General features: G+C 39.5%; 1 protein-coding gene across 1 annotated transcript in view; it reads left to right on the top strand.

The window, feature by feature from the left end:
• The first annotated feature begins 270 nt into the window (after positions 1 to 270).
• LOC149321946 (dedicator of cytokinesis protein 2-like) overlaps positions 271 to 17,475 on the top strand; it is a 348,354-nt gene continuing 331,149 nt past the window's right edge. The window contains exons 1-8 of the mRNA XM_089520310.1: positions 271 to 341; positions 1,343 to 1,439; positions 3,429 to 3,577; positions 5,561 to 5,696; positions 9,373 to 9,527; positions 11,730 to 11,811; positions 14,669 to 14,804; positions 16,904 to 16,979. Of these exons, the coding sequence (XP_089376436.1) occupies positions 271 to 341; positions 1,343 to 1,439; positions 3,429 to 3,577; positions 5,561 to 5,696; positions 9,373 to 9,527; positions 11,730 to 11,811; positions 14,669 to 14,804; positions 16,904 to 16,979 (902 nt within the window). The remainder of the gene's footprint in view (positions 342 to 1,342; positions 1,440 to 3,428; positions 3,578 to 5,560; positions 5,697 to 9,372; positions 9,528 to 11,729; positions 11,812 to 14,668; positions 14,805 to 16,903; positions 16,980 to 17,475) is intronic.

The following is a 17,475-nucleotide window of genomic DNA, read 5'->3' as shown; positions in this document are numbered from 1 at the left end:
CAAGACAAAATGAACAGGCACAACTCATGTGTCTAACAAAACATCCAACATATATGGAAGCAATGACAAAACATTTGTCTGAAGTAACCTAATGGAATCTGCTGCTTTTAGCAATTTTGAGGGAGTTTGATCAGCTGGCTCCAAGTGGCCGGAGGTAGGACACAGAATTTTGCCACCTTGAAAATAATGTTGTGATTTCTACTTATATCTAGTTCTGTCTGTTTTGGCTTATCATTGAAAATGCTTAGTAAAGTATAAGATCCATTCATTATGTTCTTCCAACAGGGAATATTTCCCAAATCTTTTATCCACATCAAAGAAACTGCTGTGGAGAAGAAGAGGTAATGTATTAGATAAGTCCTTTACAATGTTGTACATTCTTGGGACACCCAAACTCTTCTTTTTTGTCTTTTTTGGAATACGGAATCCACTGCATCAAGATGAAGTGATAGTTACTATATAAGACAGGTTCAAAAACAGATTACACAAATTCATGATGTTTGTGAACAGCTGTGAAGCATGCTAGCTAAATTATCTTTATGTATATCCTGCAATTGCCATCAGAACCAGAACCAGACTAAAATATAGATAAAACAAACAAAAGGCTGTTACTGAAATGTAATTAAACTGTCAATAACATTAAAAGCAATTTAAAGTGTGTTAAAAGAGGGGGGGAAGTTAAATAATAGTACAGCAGAATCCCCCCTGTTTGAGCAAAGGTGTGTGTGTGTGTGTACGTACTGCCCAGTGTTTTTCTACCACAAATAAAACTTACCCAAAAATATCCCAAAATGCAGGGGAAAACGTCTTGAAAATGACCAAAACCTCTCATAAATTCAGATGGGGAGGTGCTGGTAGGAAAGAAAACTTTTACAATTTTCCACTGTCATATGTGATAACAAGATAAAGAAAAAATTACATCCCTGTCAGAGCAGCAGGACATTGGACAGTTCAGTCAGAAACTTACTGCTCTAAGGGTTGGATGTCAAACAGCCAGGCTTACACTCCCACCCATAGTCCTTGTATTGAGGAATAGATAAGGTATAGTCCTCTGTCATTCCAACTTCTCTTTGACAGGCCTCTCTGGCTACATAGCATTGACAGACAGGGACTAACAAGTTCAAGGATATGGAGGAGTCTGGCCTGGTTTCTGGAGATATCTGTTTAGGACTGCTTAGGCTCAAGCAACGTGATCCTTAAAGCCTAGGCACGTGCCTAGCACTTCTTGGGCTTGTATCATTGACCTTTCTGGTCTAAGTGGCCACATTTGCTTTGATTCGTACTACATGTTCCTGATTTGGTTATGACCATGGTATTAAGACAACATTTATCTTGTATTCAGAAATGCAGAAAATGTAATCCCTGCTGAGATTCCTTTGGTGCAAGAAGTTACCTGTACACTTTGGGAATGGGGCAATATATGGAAACAGCTCTATGTGGTAAGTAATCCCCGCTTCCAGACTTTCTGTGAGTTTAAGAGATGAAAGGTTAGCAGGGCCATAGGCTTTGTTGTGTATAAGATCTTCATTACCATCTTTTGTCTGTACATGTATGGACAGAACTAAGAAGTCTACAGTTACTTGTAAAACTGCAAGCACTTCCTTAGATGAGTTTGAATTCTACTCATAAATGCTTGCCTGTATATTTCCACTCTGCTTTTTATGCTTTCTCAGTCTCTGACTAACCTTTAACACATGATGCAGGGATGTACTGCCCGGTGATGGTTGAAAGCACAAGTAATTAGGGACTGACTACTTTTGCTTACGGGGAAAAGCTTTTATTATTTTTTTCTAAAGAAACTATCTATTTATAATGTGCCACAGCAGACTCTCTAATTTGAAAAAAAAGACACCTTGTGTGTCAAAGGAAAGCATGAGCATATAGAGAGATGTAAAATTCCCTGAAAAGTTGAGTTGGCATGGCGGGGGTGGAGGAGGAGGTTTTCCCCATTTTTTTAAACTGGGAAAAATTGAAATTTTAACATATGTAATACTTAATTTTCTACCAATCCAAAATTCATTTTACTATGAAGCAAGATGAAATGTTTAGTATATAAAGTTGTACTGTTTTCCATGTTTATGAAATTTAAAAATAAAGTTTGTACAAACAAAATTAAATAAAATTATCCTATATAAAGGAGAGACCTGCTAACTCTTGTTCCATATATTCTTTAAGCACATGTATCTTAGTTTTTGCCAGCTGAGAAGTAGGGAAAAATGAAAACAAAAAAAATCAACAAACAAACATTATTTTCCTATTTGGACAGAGATAGTCTCATATAGTCAGTCTTAAGGATTTGGCTAGCACTGTACCACATATGGATATAAATTTTAATTCAGCATTGGAAATACTGAAAACCCCTTCAGTACCATAATATTATCACCCACATTATATGGTATATTAATCTATATAAATAAAAGTGTAAATGTTTGTTCAAAATCTTAAATCTCCGAAAGTTCTTCACTGATTGCTTTGAAATTTTGACACAACATTCCGAATACACACATGTTTTTATATACCTAATATGTTTTTATATATAGATGTCACACATGTGACAGGTAAAAATGTGTTGTTTTTTAAAAAAATAAACAGCGCAATCTGTTGGACGTAACAGCAACACTCCCCAATGGATATGCCATTTCAATTTAAGAGATTGCAATTCACAATTCAATTGGCATTTGCAATCACCATCAACAAAGCTCAGGGCCAATCTTTACAATTGTGCGGTTTAGATCTAGACACGGATTGCTTCTCACATGGACAATTATATGTTGCGTGTTGTACGGTTGGCAAACCAGACAATCTCTAGCTGCACAGACATTGGAACAACAAAAAATATTGTATATCCACAAGCATTGTGAAATTAAATATTTTAGAAACTTGCGCTTTCTGTTTTCTTTCTTTTCCATCTAACCAGACTGAACCACAGCAATGTATGGCCGTGTATAGCTAATAATGAATAAAAATTAAACAAACGAAGCATATTCTTGATAGTACTAGCACAACAGGTTTCTAATCAGGGCCGGAATCTGAACTTACATTTTTATCTTCATGGATAAAATGAGAGTTTCTAATCAGGGCTACAATCTGAACTTTCACTTTTATCTTCATGAATTTTAGAAAACTTGACGTTTTCATGAGTTGGTTTTCAGGAAGTGCTGTTTGTATCTATTGTATGCAGATAAATTATTGCTCGCCATGCCTGCAGAGTATCTTACATATGACTGTGAAGCTGAATAGGTGAATACCATCTTGTTTTTTAAAAATATATATTTCACTTATTAAAAAAAAGAATATAAACAGCTAGGCATCATCAAATAACACATCCTTATATCTTTGCAATGGGATAACAATTCCGTCTCTTCAAAAAGCAGATGGGCTTTTGAAATTTTAGATAAGTCGATGTTTAATTGTTCTGTGCATTTCAGGCAAACAAAAAAGATCGCTTCAGGGAAGTGCAATCCATGATGTGTGAGTTAATGGAGTGGAGATCACAGCTCCTCTCAGGGACACTGCCTAAAGATGAACTCAAAGAACTGAAACAAAAGGTCACGTCCAAAATTGATTATGGGAACAAGTAAGTCCTCTTCCTCGGCCTTGCCCCTATCCCAATATTTTTAATTAGGGAGAAACTTGATATTTCCTAATTTCCTAACCTTAATTTTCTGGATTTTTATCATTACTTGTATGTGTCCTAGACAAATTGTATATGCTGTAAGCAAATAAAATTGTAATACACAAACATTGCCTCAAGTATTAGGTGCTCTAGCTGAATGGCAACTTGACAACTCATTTTGTTGTTTTGTTGTATTTGCTGCTTGTAGTTGTTTCTACGTCGAGGTGGATAATTTTAGTGGGTATGGGAGAGATTCCCAGATTTCACAGGATTTTATTTTATTTTTTATTTATGGGATTTATATCCTGCCTTTTTCTGAAAATGAGATTCAAGTATGTTGCCATGGCTGTTAAAGTGAAATGATGGTGCTGCAGCAAGCACACTTTTTTCTCCTCAAACCCTTTAGATATCATAATGCCGTACCTTGGATTCATCCAAGTATACTTGGATGATGATGATAAAATCTTTTTATGAACTCTTCACATGGAACCTATGGCACCATAAAGTCAATACCATTGCTAGATGAAGACAGTTTGCTGCCTGAGAGGAACAAGATGGTACCTAACTCCCACCTCATGTATACCGGTGGTCCCCAAACTGTGCCCTTTAAGAGATTTTGGACTTCAGCTTCCAGAAGCCTCAGCCATGCTGGTCAATAGTCTGGGATTCGGGGAGCTGAAGTCCAGACTCCCTTAAAGAGCACAGTTTGGGGACCACTGATGTACACAGTCCAACTAGACTGATAGCTGTGTCAACACTGGGAACAAGATATCACCCACTACTATGCTAGAGTACAGTACAAGGCAACCTAGTTTAAGGGGTTTGGGGAAGGAACAGAGAAGAACTGCTGCTTTACCTTCCCTGGCATTCATCACCTTAGGTTCATCACTTCACTTTGCCTAGTTGTGGGGCCAGATCTGGTTACTGTTATTATCCCCGTACTGATGATGCTGAGAGATATTGGCTCTCAATGCTGAGTGTGTTTCAAGGCAAGTATCCTTTGGTGCCAGAATGGGAGCTTTCTTTGCAATCCATATATTGAAGACAGACAGACAGGCAGGCAGGCAGAAAGGGTTAACCATCCTTTCCTCACCCCTTTAGTTTCCAGCTGCTTGGGCTTATTGGAGGATGCTATTTAGAGGACAAAAGATGTGCAAGTAAATTGTTTTTATGCTACTCAGGCATTTTTGGTTGTCGATGTTCTGTTTCAGGGGTAGGCAACCTGCGGCCCGCGGGCCGGATGCGGCCCGGCAAGGCCTTGGGACCGGCCCCAGCCCAGTCCTGCCGCCGATTGCCGCCGGAGCCTTTGGCCTCTTGTGTGAGGGCGTGGGGCCTTTGGTCTATCAGGAGGAGGCGGGCAAGGGGGGGCAAGCGGCGGGCAAGGGGGCAATTTTCTATAGAAGCCTCCGAAACATGCATTTATATTAAAAAAAAATAAATAAAAATCAGCAATTTTTTTTGCGTGTCCTCCATTTTTTAAAAAAATGTCCTCCATTTGAAAATTTTGTCCCACATTTGTACCGGTTTATTTATTTATTTATTTATTTATTAACATTATTTAATTATTTATTTTTTGGCTTCGGCCCCCCAGTTGTCTGAGGGACAGCAACCCGGCCCCCGGCTCAAAAAGGTTGCCTACCCCTGTTCTGTTTGTTTGTCTGTGTGTTTTAAGAGGCACTTGTAATTTCATGATTATTACACAGTCTCTTAATACGATACATGTGTTAAATGCCTCATATGCTAAATTACTTCATATGAAGACAGTAACTTTAAAAGTCATTTTAAAATGTTTATTAGGCAATGCCATCTCCATTGTAAATTACAAAACAAGGTCCATCTTTAAATGCTAAATAACTTGGAAGGGTATACTTTATAAATATGTGTATTTGTATGTTGAAGATAATTTCCAGTGATACTTATGACACTACCTCTTTATATCTACAGGATTCTGGAGCTAGATCTGATAGTTAGAGATGAGGATGGGAATATTTTGGATCCAGACAAAACCAGTGTTATAAACCTTTTTCATGCTCATGCTGAAGCTACTAATAAAATTACAGAACGAATTCGAGAGGAGATGGTATGGATTTTTGTGCATCATTCCCTTGCTTTCAAGTAGATGTGCTTTTCTCTGTGAGGACAAAACTGAGGGTCATTAAAAACTTTTTATTTAAAAAAATGCATGCTAGTTTTATAGGAATTTGGCATTATTAATTTAAAAATGATCTGAGATTTGCTCCAGCACATGCGTTTTTTTCACAACTTGCTTTGACATTTCTGCATTGTAATATATGACTGAATAAAATGATCCTGCAAAAAATTATTCTCCAAAGAATCAGAAAGGGGTTAAAGTCTTCTAAGAGACTTTTGAAACACTTTAATTCACTGATATGAAACACAAAAATCCATTCAAAAGCACCAAAAGAAATCTCACTGGAACATCAGTCTCTGTGCTTAATCAAAGCTGAATAACAACTGAATTTATAGAAATATCGAATTTGTGAAAGAAATTGTGTGTGGTATATTTTATTGTGTTTTTCAAATTCAGCACTCAAAACACATTAACAACAGTGACAATACTGAAAAAAGTTTGTTTTTTAAAAATCTCATCCCTATGTTATTTATACATGACAGGCGTAGCTTACTCTTCCCTTTGGGCAGTGAAAATTCTCCAGAAGTATTGTCTATATTTAGAATATCTTTTAAACATAAAGTATTTATTATAGAATATCTCAGATTTTTCATTTAAAATTGGCTGAGGGTCAGTATTAAAAAATGCAAACCAACAGATAAACAATATTTGTTGGCTGCGCAACAACTAGAGCGTAACTGGCGAAGACATCAGCGCTTATCCGACAGGACACTCCTTTGCTCTCATTTGAAGGCTTATGGAGTGGCAATAGGTGCAGCGAAGAACTCATTCTATGCTGCACGTATTGCGTCCGCAGAGTCGCGTCCAGCAGAGCTGTTCAGGGTTGTGAGGGAGCTAACTCAGCTCCCCCCCTCCCTGAGCCCTATCCTGGAACCATCTAAAGCCTGCTGTGACGAATTTAATAACTTCTTTGCAGATAAAATCTCTCGGATAAGGGCTGATCTCGACGCCAGTATTTATTTATGCAGAACCTATAAGAGAGGCATCCGAAGTGTCCGTGGCCCCTGTTATACTGGATCACTTTGAGTTTGTTAGTACCGAGGAAGTGGACAAGATCCTTTGAAGTGTTAGGAAGACAACTTGCTCCCTTGATCCCTGTCCCTCATGGCTGGCAGCTCAGGTGGGAGATGCAATGTTAACACTCGTGCATCTCATTATCAATACATCTCTAAGAGAGGGCCTGTTTCCATCCAAATTGAAATTAGCAGTGGTTAAACCCCTGCTAAAGAAGCCCTCCTTAGACCCCCTGATCCATAATAATTATCGGCCCATCTCGCTGCTGCCTTTCTTGGGGAAAGTGATCGAGAGAGCAGTCGCTTTCCAGCTTCAATCGATCATGGAGGACACTGATTTTCTGGACCCATTTCAAACCGGCTTCCGGGCGGGCTATGGAGTTGAGACTGCCATGGTCGCCTTAGTTGATGACCTCCGTCTGGGCATAGACAGGGGAAGCGTGTCCCTGTTAGTGCTTCTGGACATCTCAGCGGCTTTCGATACTATCGACCATGGTATCCTTCTGGAGCGCCTGAGGGCGTTGGGTATCAGGGGCACTGCTTTGCAGTGGTTCCGGTCCTACCTCTCGGGCAGATTCCAGATGGTGGAGCTGGGGGACTGTCGCTCCAATAAGAGGGCCCTCACATCTGGTGTCCCTCAGGGAGCGATTTTGTCCCCTATGCTATTTAACATCTACATGAAACCGCTGGGAGAGATCATCCGGAGACACGGGGCGCGGTGTTATCAGTACGCTGATGACACACAAATAGTTTTCTCTGTGTCTCTGACTGATGCAGTAACTAAGGATGGCATCTCTCCTCTAGATGCCTGCTTGGTGTCGGTAATGGGCTGGATGAGGGAGAACAAACTCAGTGTGAATCCAGGGAAAACGGAAGTACTGGTGATAGGTTCCCCAGTTCCGGGTGGTGAGATTTGTCATCCGGTCCTGAACGGGGTCACGCTCCCCTTGAAGGACTTGGTGCGCAGCTTGGGAGGGCTCCTTGATTCGTCGCTCCAGCTGACATCTCAGGTGGATGCGACGGTCAGGAGTGCTTGTTATCAGCTTCGGCTGATACGCCAGCTGCATCCCTACCTGGACCGTAGGGACCTTGAAACTGTTGTACATGCTTTGGTAACCTCTCAATTGGACTTCTGCAATGCGCTCTACATGGGGCAACCCTTGTACCAAACCCGGAAGCTGCAAATGGTGCAGAATATGGCAGCTAGACTGGTCGCTGGTAGCTCCAGGTCGGACCATACAACACCTATTTTAAAAGATCTTCACTGGCCGCCTATTCGCTTCCGAGCTCAATACAAGGTGTTGGTTTTGACCTATAAAGCCCTAAATGGCTTGGGCCCAGGGTACTTGGAGGACCGCCTCTCCCCATATAATCCGCCCCGCACTCTTCGAACATCCGGGACAAATTTGTTGGAGGTCCCTAGGTCACATTTTGTGAAGACCTCACAGAGGGTTTTTGCCATCGCTGCCCCTTCTCTTTGGAATAAGCTCCCTGTAGAGCTCCGCTCCGCCGCTTCATTAGTTTCTTTTAAGAAAAAATTTAAAAACGCATTTATTTTGGTTGGCCTTCCCACCTTAGTTAATTGTTCTTTCTCTGCCCCTTGTCCTTTTCCTTTTGACCCCGGACTATCGTAAATTGATTTTTCCCTTTTCTTGCCCTTGACATGTGTATACTATTGATTCCTGTTCCTATTCCTTGTAGCAATGTTTTTAACCTTATATTGTAACTGTGTTATCCTGTATTGTAATGTTTTTAACTTTTGTAAGCCGCCTTGATCATCTCCATGGAAAGGCGGGGTAAAAATAAAAATTATTATTATTATTATTATTATTATTATTATTATTATATTGTGAAAAGATTGTTTTAAAGACTGATGTGGTAACCAGTGCTCCAAAATCAATATTGTAGGATTTAATTCCCTGACCCCCATGCATTCTTCACCATCTAAGTAGCTTTATTTCCTAACTAGAAGTTATCTTGTCATATGACAGTGCATTAAATAGCTTCTTCCTTTTCAAGCTAACTTTTTCCAAGTTTAAAGTGATGCTAGGAGCAATTATGTATCCTAATACCAATGTTAAATTTACTCCTGTAGTCTTGGTCCACTGGGGCAAGGTGTGCTTGATGTATACTATTTTATATGGTTTTTGGTACAGTTGTTTTCTGATAAAATCATTGTTCTTTGATAGTAACAAAAAAAAGGAAGATTAAACATCAGTCAAGACATCAGTAACATAAACAAAATGTCACACTGATATAATGAAAGCATGTCATTAACTATTGCATACATAGCCTCTTAATTGTTAAATCACTTTCTGCAGTAGATTGTGTGTGTATAGGCTTAATTTGAAAAGTGTATTGGCTTTAAAAATATTCACAGAAGGTGTTCATTACTTTTTTCATCTTAGGAATTTGAATACAAAGATTAAACTAGCATCTGTTTTTTTGGTTCAGATTTGTGCCCTGCATACACAATTATGGTTTAACATTACTGTGCTTTATAATAAAGGAGAAGTGTCTCTGTTACTGAAATTGCTTCCATGTTTGTTTTGGATAACTTAATATCTTTCTTATCTTTTGCTTGTGTGCAGTCCAAAGAGGAATCTGATTATGGAACCTTTTCCCGAAACACTTCATCTCCCACCCACAGCCTTTATGTCTTTGTAAGAAATTTTGTCTGCAGGATAGGAGAAGATGCTGAACTTTTCATGTCCCTCTATGATCCCCAGAAGCACATGGTGATAAGGTAGGCTGTGTTTCCTTCACCAGTGCTAGATTAAAGACTTTCCAGACAAATGCAGGTGTACTTTTAGGATCAATGTGTAGTTCCTTACAATCATCTCTTGAAAACAGAAAACTGACATTTCACAGCTGAAGGAGATTATATATAAATCATCAGGTACTTAAACCTTAACTTAAATTAACAGATAACTTAAATGACTTGACAACCTTATCAAAGGGGAATACCTTTACCTTTACTAAGGGAGAGAATAGCCAAAGAATCAAAAAGGTAATAATGCATATCTTACTTTAAAGGAAGAAATGAAGATGTCTTGCAATTAGCAATTCTAAGTAACACAGTAAACAATAAATTACAAAATAAACAATAAATAAGTAGATTTTTTCACTGGATTTAGACAAATGTTCATGAGTGTTGGCCACAGTTATAGTACAACTCCCATACTCATGGGGGTTGTGTTCCAATACACTCAGGGATACCTGAAACTGCAGATAATAAGGAACCCTATTATTTTCAATGAGAGGAATGACTTCCAGCCCAAGCACACCATAGAATCATACAAGAGGATCTAGAAATGCCTGGAGATAACATTTCTGTAGTCATTTATAGGTCCTCCTGCATGATTGTATGGTATGCCTAGTCCAGACATTGACTATAGAATTGCATTGGAGGACCTAGCAATACTTAGAGATAATGTAATTTTTCAGATGTGAGTAAGTGAGATCACAGATACTGAATTTGTGGATATGGGTGTTGTGCTGCATTTCTTCAGTAGCATGCAAAAATAAAATAATAATGGTAGGATCAACACTGGAGCACCTTTCATTTCTGAGGCACCATAGTAGAGTGTGCCCTTGTCTTATGTGCGGGATCTATTCCAGACCACCCACATAAGGAAAATTCTGGGTATGCTTGAGCCCCGTTGAAACTAATGGGGCTCGGGCATGGTAGCGATGTGGCGCATGCACACTATGGACGTGTGCGCCATTTCCTGCTTGTCACATGGCTTTCAGCATAAGCTGAAAGCCGCATATAGGGTGTCCTTGTATGACACGGGTTCACTGTACAGTTTTATTTCCGCATTGGTGCAATTGCTGCTTTCTGGGCTAACACAAATGACCCCAGTGCAATATCCATCCTTTTTTTTTAATGCTGCCAAGTATCACATACTCATGCATGCTACTGTAACTGTGGGAGACACAAGTGTGTGAAAGGTCATTTACAGAAGTTGTGTTGCCATTTCAGGTTGCTTAATCTGATCACTGCATATTCACCTTTGCAGCCATGGAAATGTGTGAGGATATTGGTTTAAAAATAAATAGCAGATTATTCACACCTGTGAAGCATAGTGAAAGGGAGTCTCCCCTCCCAAAAAAAACCCCACCCACCCCTTTCAGCCAGCCACCCCTTTAAACCCTTGATGTTAAGTGAGTTCAGTTTAGAGCAGAGAACTTCCTCACCAATTACCTTTTGCAGGCCCAAACCCACTGGCAAAGGAGATTATGCTTCTTTCCTTTTCCTGTTACTTTGTTATTCTCTTGCTTTTATGTTTTCATCATACCTGCCCTTGAAATTCGAAGGAGATGCAGTAGCCACAGTGACCTTCACAGGTAGGAAGGCAGGCAGGCCAGCTGGTCAGTTAGCTAGCTCTGGAAGCCCCCCTTGGATAAAATCTTGGCAAGGAAACAACAGGAAAGGGAGCAGTGGAGAAGCACTGGATGTGGTAGAAGATGAGAACTTTCATCCCTTTCAGCCTGTTTAAAAGAGCAGGAGATATTTATAGATGCTGGCAGATAAGAGTGAGAGATATAGCAAAATGAGTTATAAATGAATTCAAGCCACTCTCACTCCTACCATTAGCTAGAGAAGACTGTGTGTTTATGTCACTTCAAGTCAACTTATGGAGACCCCGTGAATTTCATAGGGTTTTCATAGGCAAGGAATATGCAGATGTGGTTTGGCCAGTTCCTTCCTATAGCGCTTGATATTCATTGGCAGTCTCCCATCCAAGTACTTAGGGCTGACTCCACTTAGCTTCCAAGATCAGATGGAATCTGGTGCTTTGAGGGTGTTTAGGCCTATATCACATTTATGGGAGCATGGATGAGGAAGTCTAACAGAAAAGTAATTTTAAGCAGAGGAAAAAAATTATTTGCTTATTTCTGGCTATCAAACTACTTTGTATAACACTGTGTTCATTTTAAACAGTGAAAATTACTTGGTGAGATGGGGAAGCAAAGGTTTTGTCAAAGAAATTGATAATTTCAACAATCTGAAAGTGGTTTTCACTGTAAGTAGCTCTCCCTCTTTATACAGACAGTACTTTCGTACTATCAATTTTCTGTTGTTCTTAAAAGCTTCTTGCTTCATGTAGTTGTCATTTTCTGTCATATATTCAGGAGGTTTTACTATCTACTGTATATTGCTGGGTTTCCAGGAGACAATTGCTTAACATAACTTTCTTAGACTTGAACACCAGAACTCTTGGGCAGATTTTCTTGGCTAGAAACATATTTTAATTTGCAGTCATATCACAAAATGTGAGCTGTTTGTAGCTATGTTGCTGGATGCCTGCTAGAGCTGATGGGAATCGTAATACAACAACATCAGGTATGTCACAAGATTCCACTCCTGTATATGCACACATGCTGAAGAGTAACCTCCACTGAAGGCACTGGCTAGACATAAACAGGACTACACTTTACTTTTGAAAAACTGCACAACACATTTGTAATTTTTAAATGTAAAATTTCTTGGCAATAACTTTTAGAGGATACATTTCTTTCCAAGTGAACCCTTGGATCCAAAGCTAAATATTGTGTATTATTATTATTATTATTATTATTATTATTATTATCCTGCCCCTTTCCCAAGACTGGGATTCTGGGCAGCTTACTACATTAAAAAACACTGTACAGTTAAAAACATACAAAAATAATATGTTAAAATAGGATTAAAGTTGAAACAATTTCAGTGCTAAAATGTCTGCTGTATAAAACTGCTGTGGATTCTGTCTTGCTTTTGGCTCTTCATTTCTTTCAAGATTAAGATGTTCTGATATATTGTACTTATAAATGGGAGCAGGTAGTTTAGCTACATGACTTATTTGGAAAGACCTATATGGTTGTACCTTGTTCACAGCTATATTTGGTAGAAGTTAATATTGTGATAGAGGAAAAATATCATTATTTATCTTGTGGGCAGATATTATACTAAATAGAAGAAGTGATTGGAATTTCCATCCTAATTAGTGAAGGACATTGCTTTGCTCAAGAATACCACAAAGGAAAAAAAAAGAAAACCTACTTGTCATCAAGGGACCAATAAGAATTCAGAGGGTGTTTTTTTTGCTGTGCAAGCTTAATGATTTTATGGCTGTTCAGTGTTATCATGTTTAATTTAGTTCAAAGCAGAAACTTGAGGCATCTCAAGGCCAACACTATTCAAAGATGTTTATGAACACACTCAAATTGTTCCGGAAAATCTCTTTTAGCAGCAGCAATGCCACCGAACCACAAGCATACTTCTTGAGCTGCCTAGTCTAGAAATCAGCTTTGGTTGTAAGTTTGGGAGTTTTTTCGAGGAAAATTTACACTCCGGATGCACATTAAAAAGCAAACAAGCCTCATTCCCATATTTAAAGCTTTTGAGCTAAAACCTCAAACTGCATTTTAAGCTTGGAGGACTTTAAAAATCAGCTGGTGGGGAGAGTCAAACAGAGAGCAAACGCTCTGCAATATTAAAGTCAGCATGGGGGTGGTAACTGCAGTTTTTTCTCCCCGGTTGTGACCTTAGTGTGCTTGCAAAATAGGTCAAGAAATATAAAAGGTTTGGAAAATTAGTTTTTTGAAAGTAGTTTTCAGAACTTTGAGGGATCAAGGTATTTTATATGAAACATATTCTTAAAATGGTCAATTTGATTTAAGACACTAATCTTGAAAACAATTGTCATTTACCTTGGAAACACTTTTGTAGCGTAATCTTGTGCATGTCCAGTCTGAAATAAGTCTCACAGAGCCCTATTATACCTATTCTCTGTTAAATTTGCCTAGGGAACCTAAAGAAGTTGGCTTAGGAGCCCTGGTGGCACAGTGGTTAAATGCCTGTACTGCAGCCATTCACTCAAGACCACAAGGTTGCGAGTTCAAGACCAGCAAAAAAGGGCCCAAGCTCGACTCAGGCTTGCATCCTTCCGAGGTCGCTAAAATGAGTACCCAGACTGTTGGGGGCAAATTAGCTTACTTGCTAATTAGCTTACTTGCTGTTCACCGCTATGATCTTTGGAATAGCGGTATATAAATAAAACAAATTATTATTATTATTATTATTAGAGCGGGTGAAAATCTTGATTACGTGGTAACTTGTTCCTCGTGGTATTCTACTGGCTTCACTGAACATTATGCAGTAAAGTTATTATCACAGAGTTGGAAAGGAGAAAACCCAACCAGCACCTAGTCCAACTTCTTGCCAGTGCAGAAATCCACCACTAAAGCACCCTAAGAAGTGGCCATCTAACTTCTGTATGAAAACATCTAACAAAAGAGAGTCCATCACATTCTGAGGCAGTTTATTCCCCTGTTAAATCATTTTCACTATTTAAATATTCCTCCTAATGCTTACTCAGAATCTCCTTATTTGTAATTTGAACTCATTGGTTCAGATCCTACCTTCTGGAGCAGCAGAAAATAAACTTGCTCAATCTTTTACATAACAGTCCTTCAGAGATTTAAAAATGGTACCTTTCAGTCTTCTCTTCTCCAGGCAAAACATACTGTATGTACGCATTTATAAGTCTAGAAATTTAGGTTAAGAAATCGACCCAAAAAACCTAAGTTGACTTTTCCTCGACTTATATATGAAGTCAACTTATAGTCAAGTATATACAGTACACTGTTCCCTCAACTGTTCCTATAGGACATGGCTTCCAATTCATTCTTATATCCTCTCCCATATTCTGAACTTAGATTCCATGTTATTCAAATCCAGTTCTTACTGAACTGATATTCAGAGTTTTAATGAACATGTGTTCTTTTCCCATACTAAATTATTTCTGGCACTGATAGTAGTTCTTGCATATTTAGGATTTCTGTTCACATGGACTATCCCCCAAGAATCTGTTAACTGAGCCTTGCTGTGATGTATTTCAGGATCTTGGAAACAAAGATCTTGGAAGGGACAAAATTTATTTGATTTGTCAAATTGTACGGGTTGGAAGAATGGAACTTCGAGACACTAATGCAAGAAAATATACTCAGGGGATAAGAAGGCCATTTGGAGTAGCAGGTAAGAAGTGAATCCCACTGTGGGAGAAAGGCAGAATATAAATCCTGAAAATGGACATGAACAAGGACACAGGGGCCTTTCTCCAGTTCCCTTTTCAGCCACTTTGCCTCAACCCACAAAAGGTATGCCTGAAAGTTGAGGGGACACTCCAGAGTGGCAATCTAGTAGCCCACACCTGGTTTCATGGCTCTTTGGGAACTCCCAATTCACCAATGTTCATTTTTGGAAGAAAAGCCTTCCCTAATGGGTTTGTCACACCTACCCACCCAGCATGTCACCCTTCTCCTTTTTGTTTTTGTTTTTTGCACATAGGCCTTTTTGGAACATGGGCCCTATAAAACACTCACTGCCAGTTAATACACTGCATACTTTATAAAGTTATAGAAATTCTTCCTCCAGATAATGATGTAGGTTAAACGTTCTAAAATTGGAGCAACATTGAAGTCAATATTGAATACGGAGTTTTAACTGTTCTATATATTGAGAGATCATAAGTGTCACGAGAGATGACAGTGGCTTCCCAATCAAAGGCTCCCTTATAGATTTGTTCACAGTGATGCTGGTAAGTGAAGACATTCTTTGAAGATCTTCAGTGAGAATTCTGTTCAAAAAGGTTCATGAAGCTGGGTGCCTTCTGGGTGGTAGAGTGATGGAAATATATACAAGGCATGAGAGAAAAAGGCAAGACATTTCATGGCAATACAGATAATATGCTGAAATGCTTTAAACTAGCTGTTCACCTGGGGAGACCTCAGCATAGGATAGCATACTAGAATTTTATAGGTTAAAAAAAGTTTGAACAATAGAACACACAAAAGCAGAATTTGAATGCCAATGTATTATTTAAGATAGCACAACAAATTAGCTGCCTCAGCTGCCTTGAAGCCAAGTTAATTGACATCTACCTAGGGCTTCAGTATTTATTAGTTGCTCTCCATTGCCATATGATTAAATTAATTGAAGATGCAGGAATCTGGGGCAAATAATTGAATTATTTTTGTAAAACCCATATTAGTGAGAGCGCATAGCAACTTACTGCCTGACATATTGACATTCCAGTTGCTGCAATGTCTACAGTTATGTACAGTCGGCCTTCAGTATACACGGACTTGCCATCCATGGATTTAAGCATCCGTGAACAGCAAGCCTGCGTTGTTCCCAATGGCAGTGTGGCCACGTAGCTGTGCCACCACTATGAATAACAGGGCTCTTTACCTGCATTCCAGTCAAGGGCTCAAAAGGCCAGACAAGCCTCTCCTGGCTGGAACACAAAAAGTTAACTTGGGGCCTGCTGGGTTGCCTTTCCCTCACCTCTTCCATTGATCGGGGGGGGGGGGGGGGTGTCAATCACTGGCCCTCCTTTCTGGGTGATTGATGACTCCCTCCAACCAGTCCACTTTTTTGTGCTCCAGCCAGGAGGGCCTTCTATAGCTTGAGCCCTAGGCAGGGAGGCAGGTAAGAAGTCCGGTTCCTCCTAATGGTGGCATGGTCATGTGGCTGCACTGCCCTTGGGAACAAATGGATCTGAGCATCTGCAGATTTATGTATCCATGGGAGGGGGGTCTGGAATGGATCCCCCATGGAAAGCTGACTGTACTGGCCATGCTGAGGAAAATATTTTATTACACTGTGGAGAAATACTGTGGCATTTTATAAAGATAAGTGGCACGATGCAGGTTAAACATAGCATAGGTGGGGAACTTGTGGGTCTCCATATCTTGTTGGACTGCAACTCCCATTATTACATACCATTAGCTAGGGATAATGGGAGTTTTAGCCCATCAATTTCTGGAGGTTGCCATAGTCTGCATCTATGCACCATAGATGAATACTGTTGTTCCAAAGCAAATGTAAAAATATATATATTTGGAAGCTATTTAGAAAACATTAAAAAAAAAAAAACTGCAAGATCGTCAATTGCAATGTAGTATCTGGGGTCAAACTTTCTATACTTTGTGAAATATGTAATAATACTAACAAGGTGACTATTTTTTATCCCCCTTCCCTTTTTTTAGTGTAAGCCGCCTCGATCCTAATTGGAGGAGGTGGGATATAAATAAAAGTTGTTATTATTTGTCTTGATGAATTCTTTTTTCTAGTGATGGACATTACAGACATCATAAAAGGCAAAGCAGAAAGTGATGAAGAGAAGCAACATTTCATTCCTTTCCATCCGTAAGAAAATCTTCTTTTCTTTAGTCTAAAATCAGGCACTATTTGTGTTTGGGCAAGGGAAGACATAAGAATGACTTTTTCAAAACTACCTATCATACTGCTGATTTGTGCCCACATTTTTGGAACAGCTATAGAATTTGTTTCCCTGAAGCCTTGCCCTCAGTATTATGCTTTAGGCTTCTAAACTTTTTGTTGGTTTGTTGTAGCTTTGGCACCATCATCTATACATTCATTTGGGAGCTCTTGTTCTCTTAGGCGGGATACAAACCGCCATAAAGTACGCGCTCCGCGCGTACTAGGGTTAGGAAGGGCCGTATTAGGGTTAGGAAGGTTCTTACCTTCCTGACAGCCCTTCCTCCCAGTACGCGCGGAGCGCGTACTTTTTTGCGGTGCCCATCCACATGGGCGCCGCCATGTTGACGTACTGGACGCTGTGCGTCCAGACGTGTCGCGGCGGAAGTGACGTCGCGAGGACGCACTCCACCCCTCGCAGCGC

Source organism: Sceloporus occidentalis, unplaced genomic scaffold (genome assembly GCF_023333645.1).
Source record: "Sceloporus occidentalis isolate IW3139 unplaced genomic scaffold, rSceOcc1.0.p SCAF_1, whole genome shotgun sequence".
In the NCBI taxonomy this organism is placed as follows: domain Eukaryota; kingdom Metazoa; phylum Chordata; class Lepidosauria; order Squamata; family Phrynosomatidae; genus Sceloporus; species Sceloporus occidentalis.
Note: the sequence above shows the minus strand (reverse complement) of the source record. Positions and strands in the feature narration are given on the sequence as shown.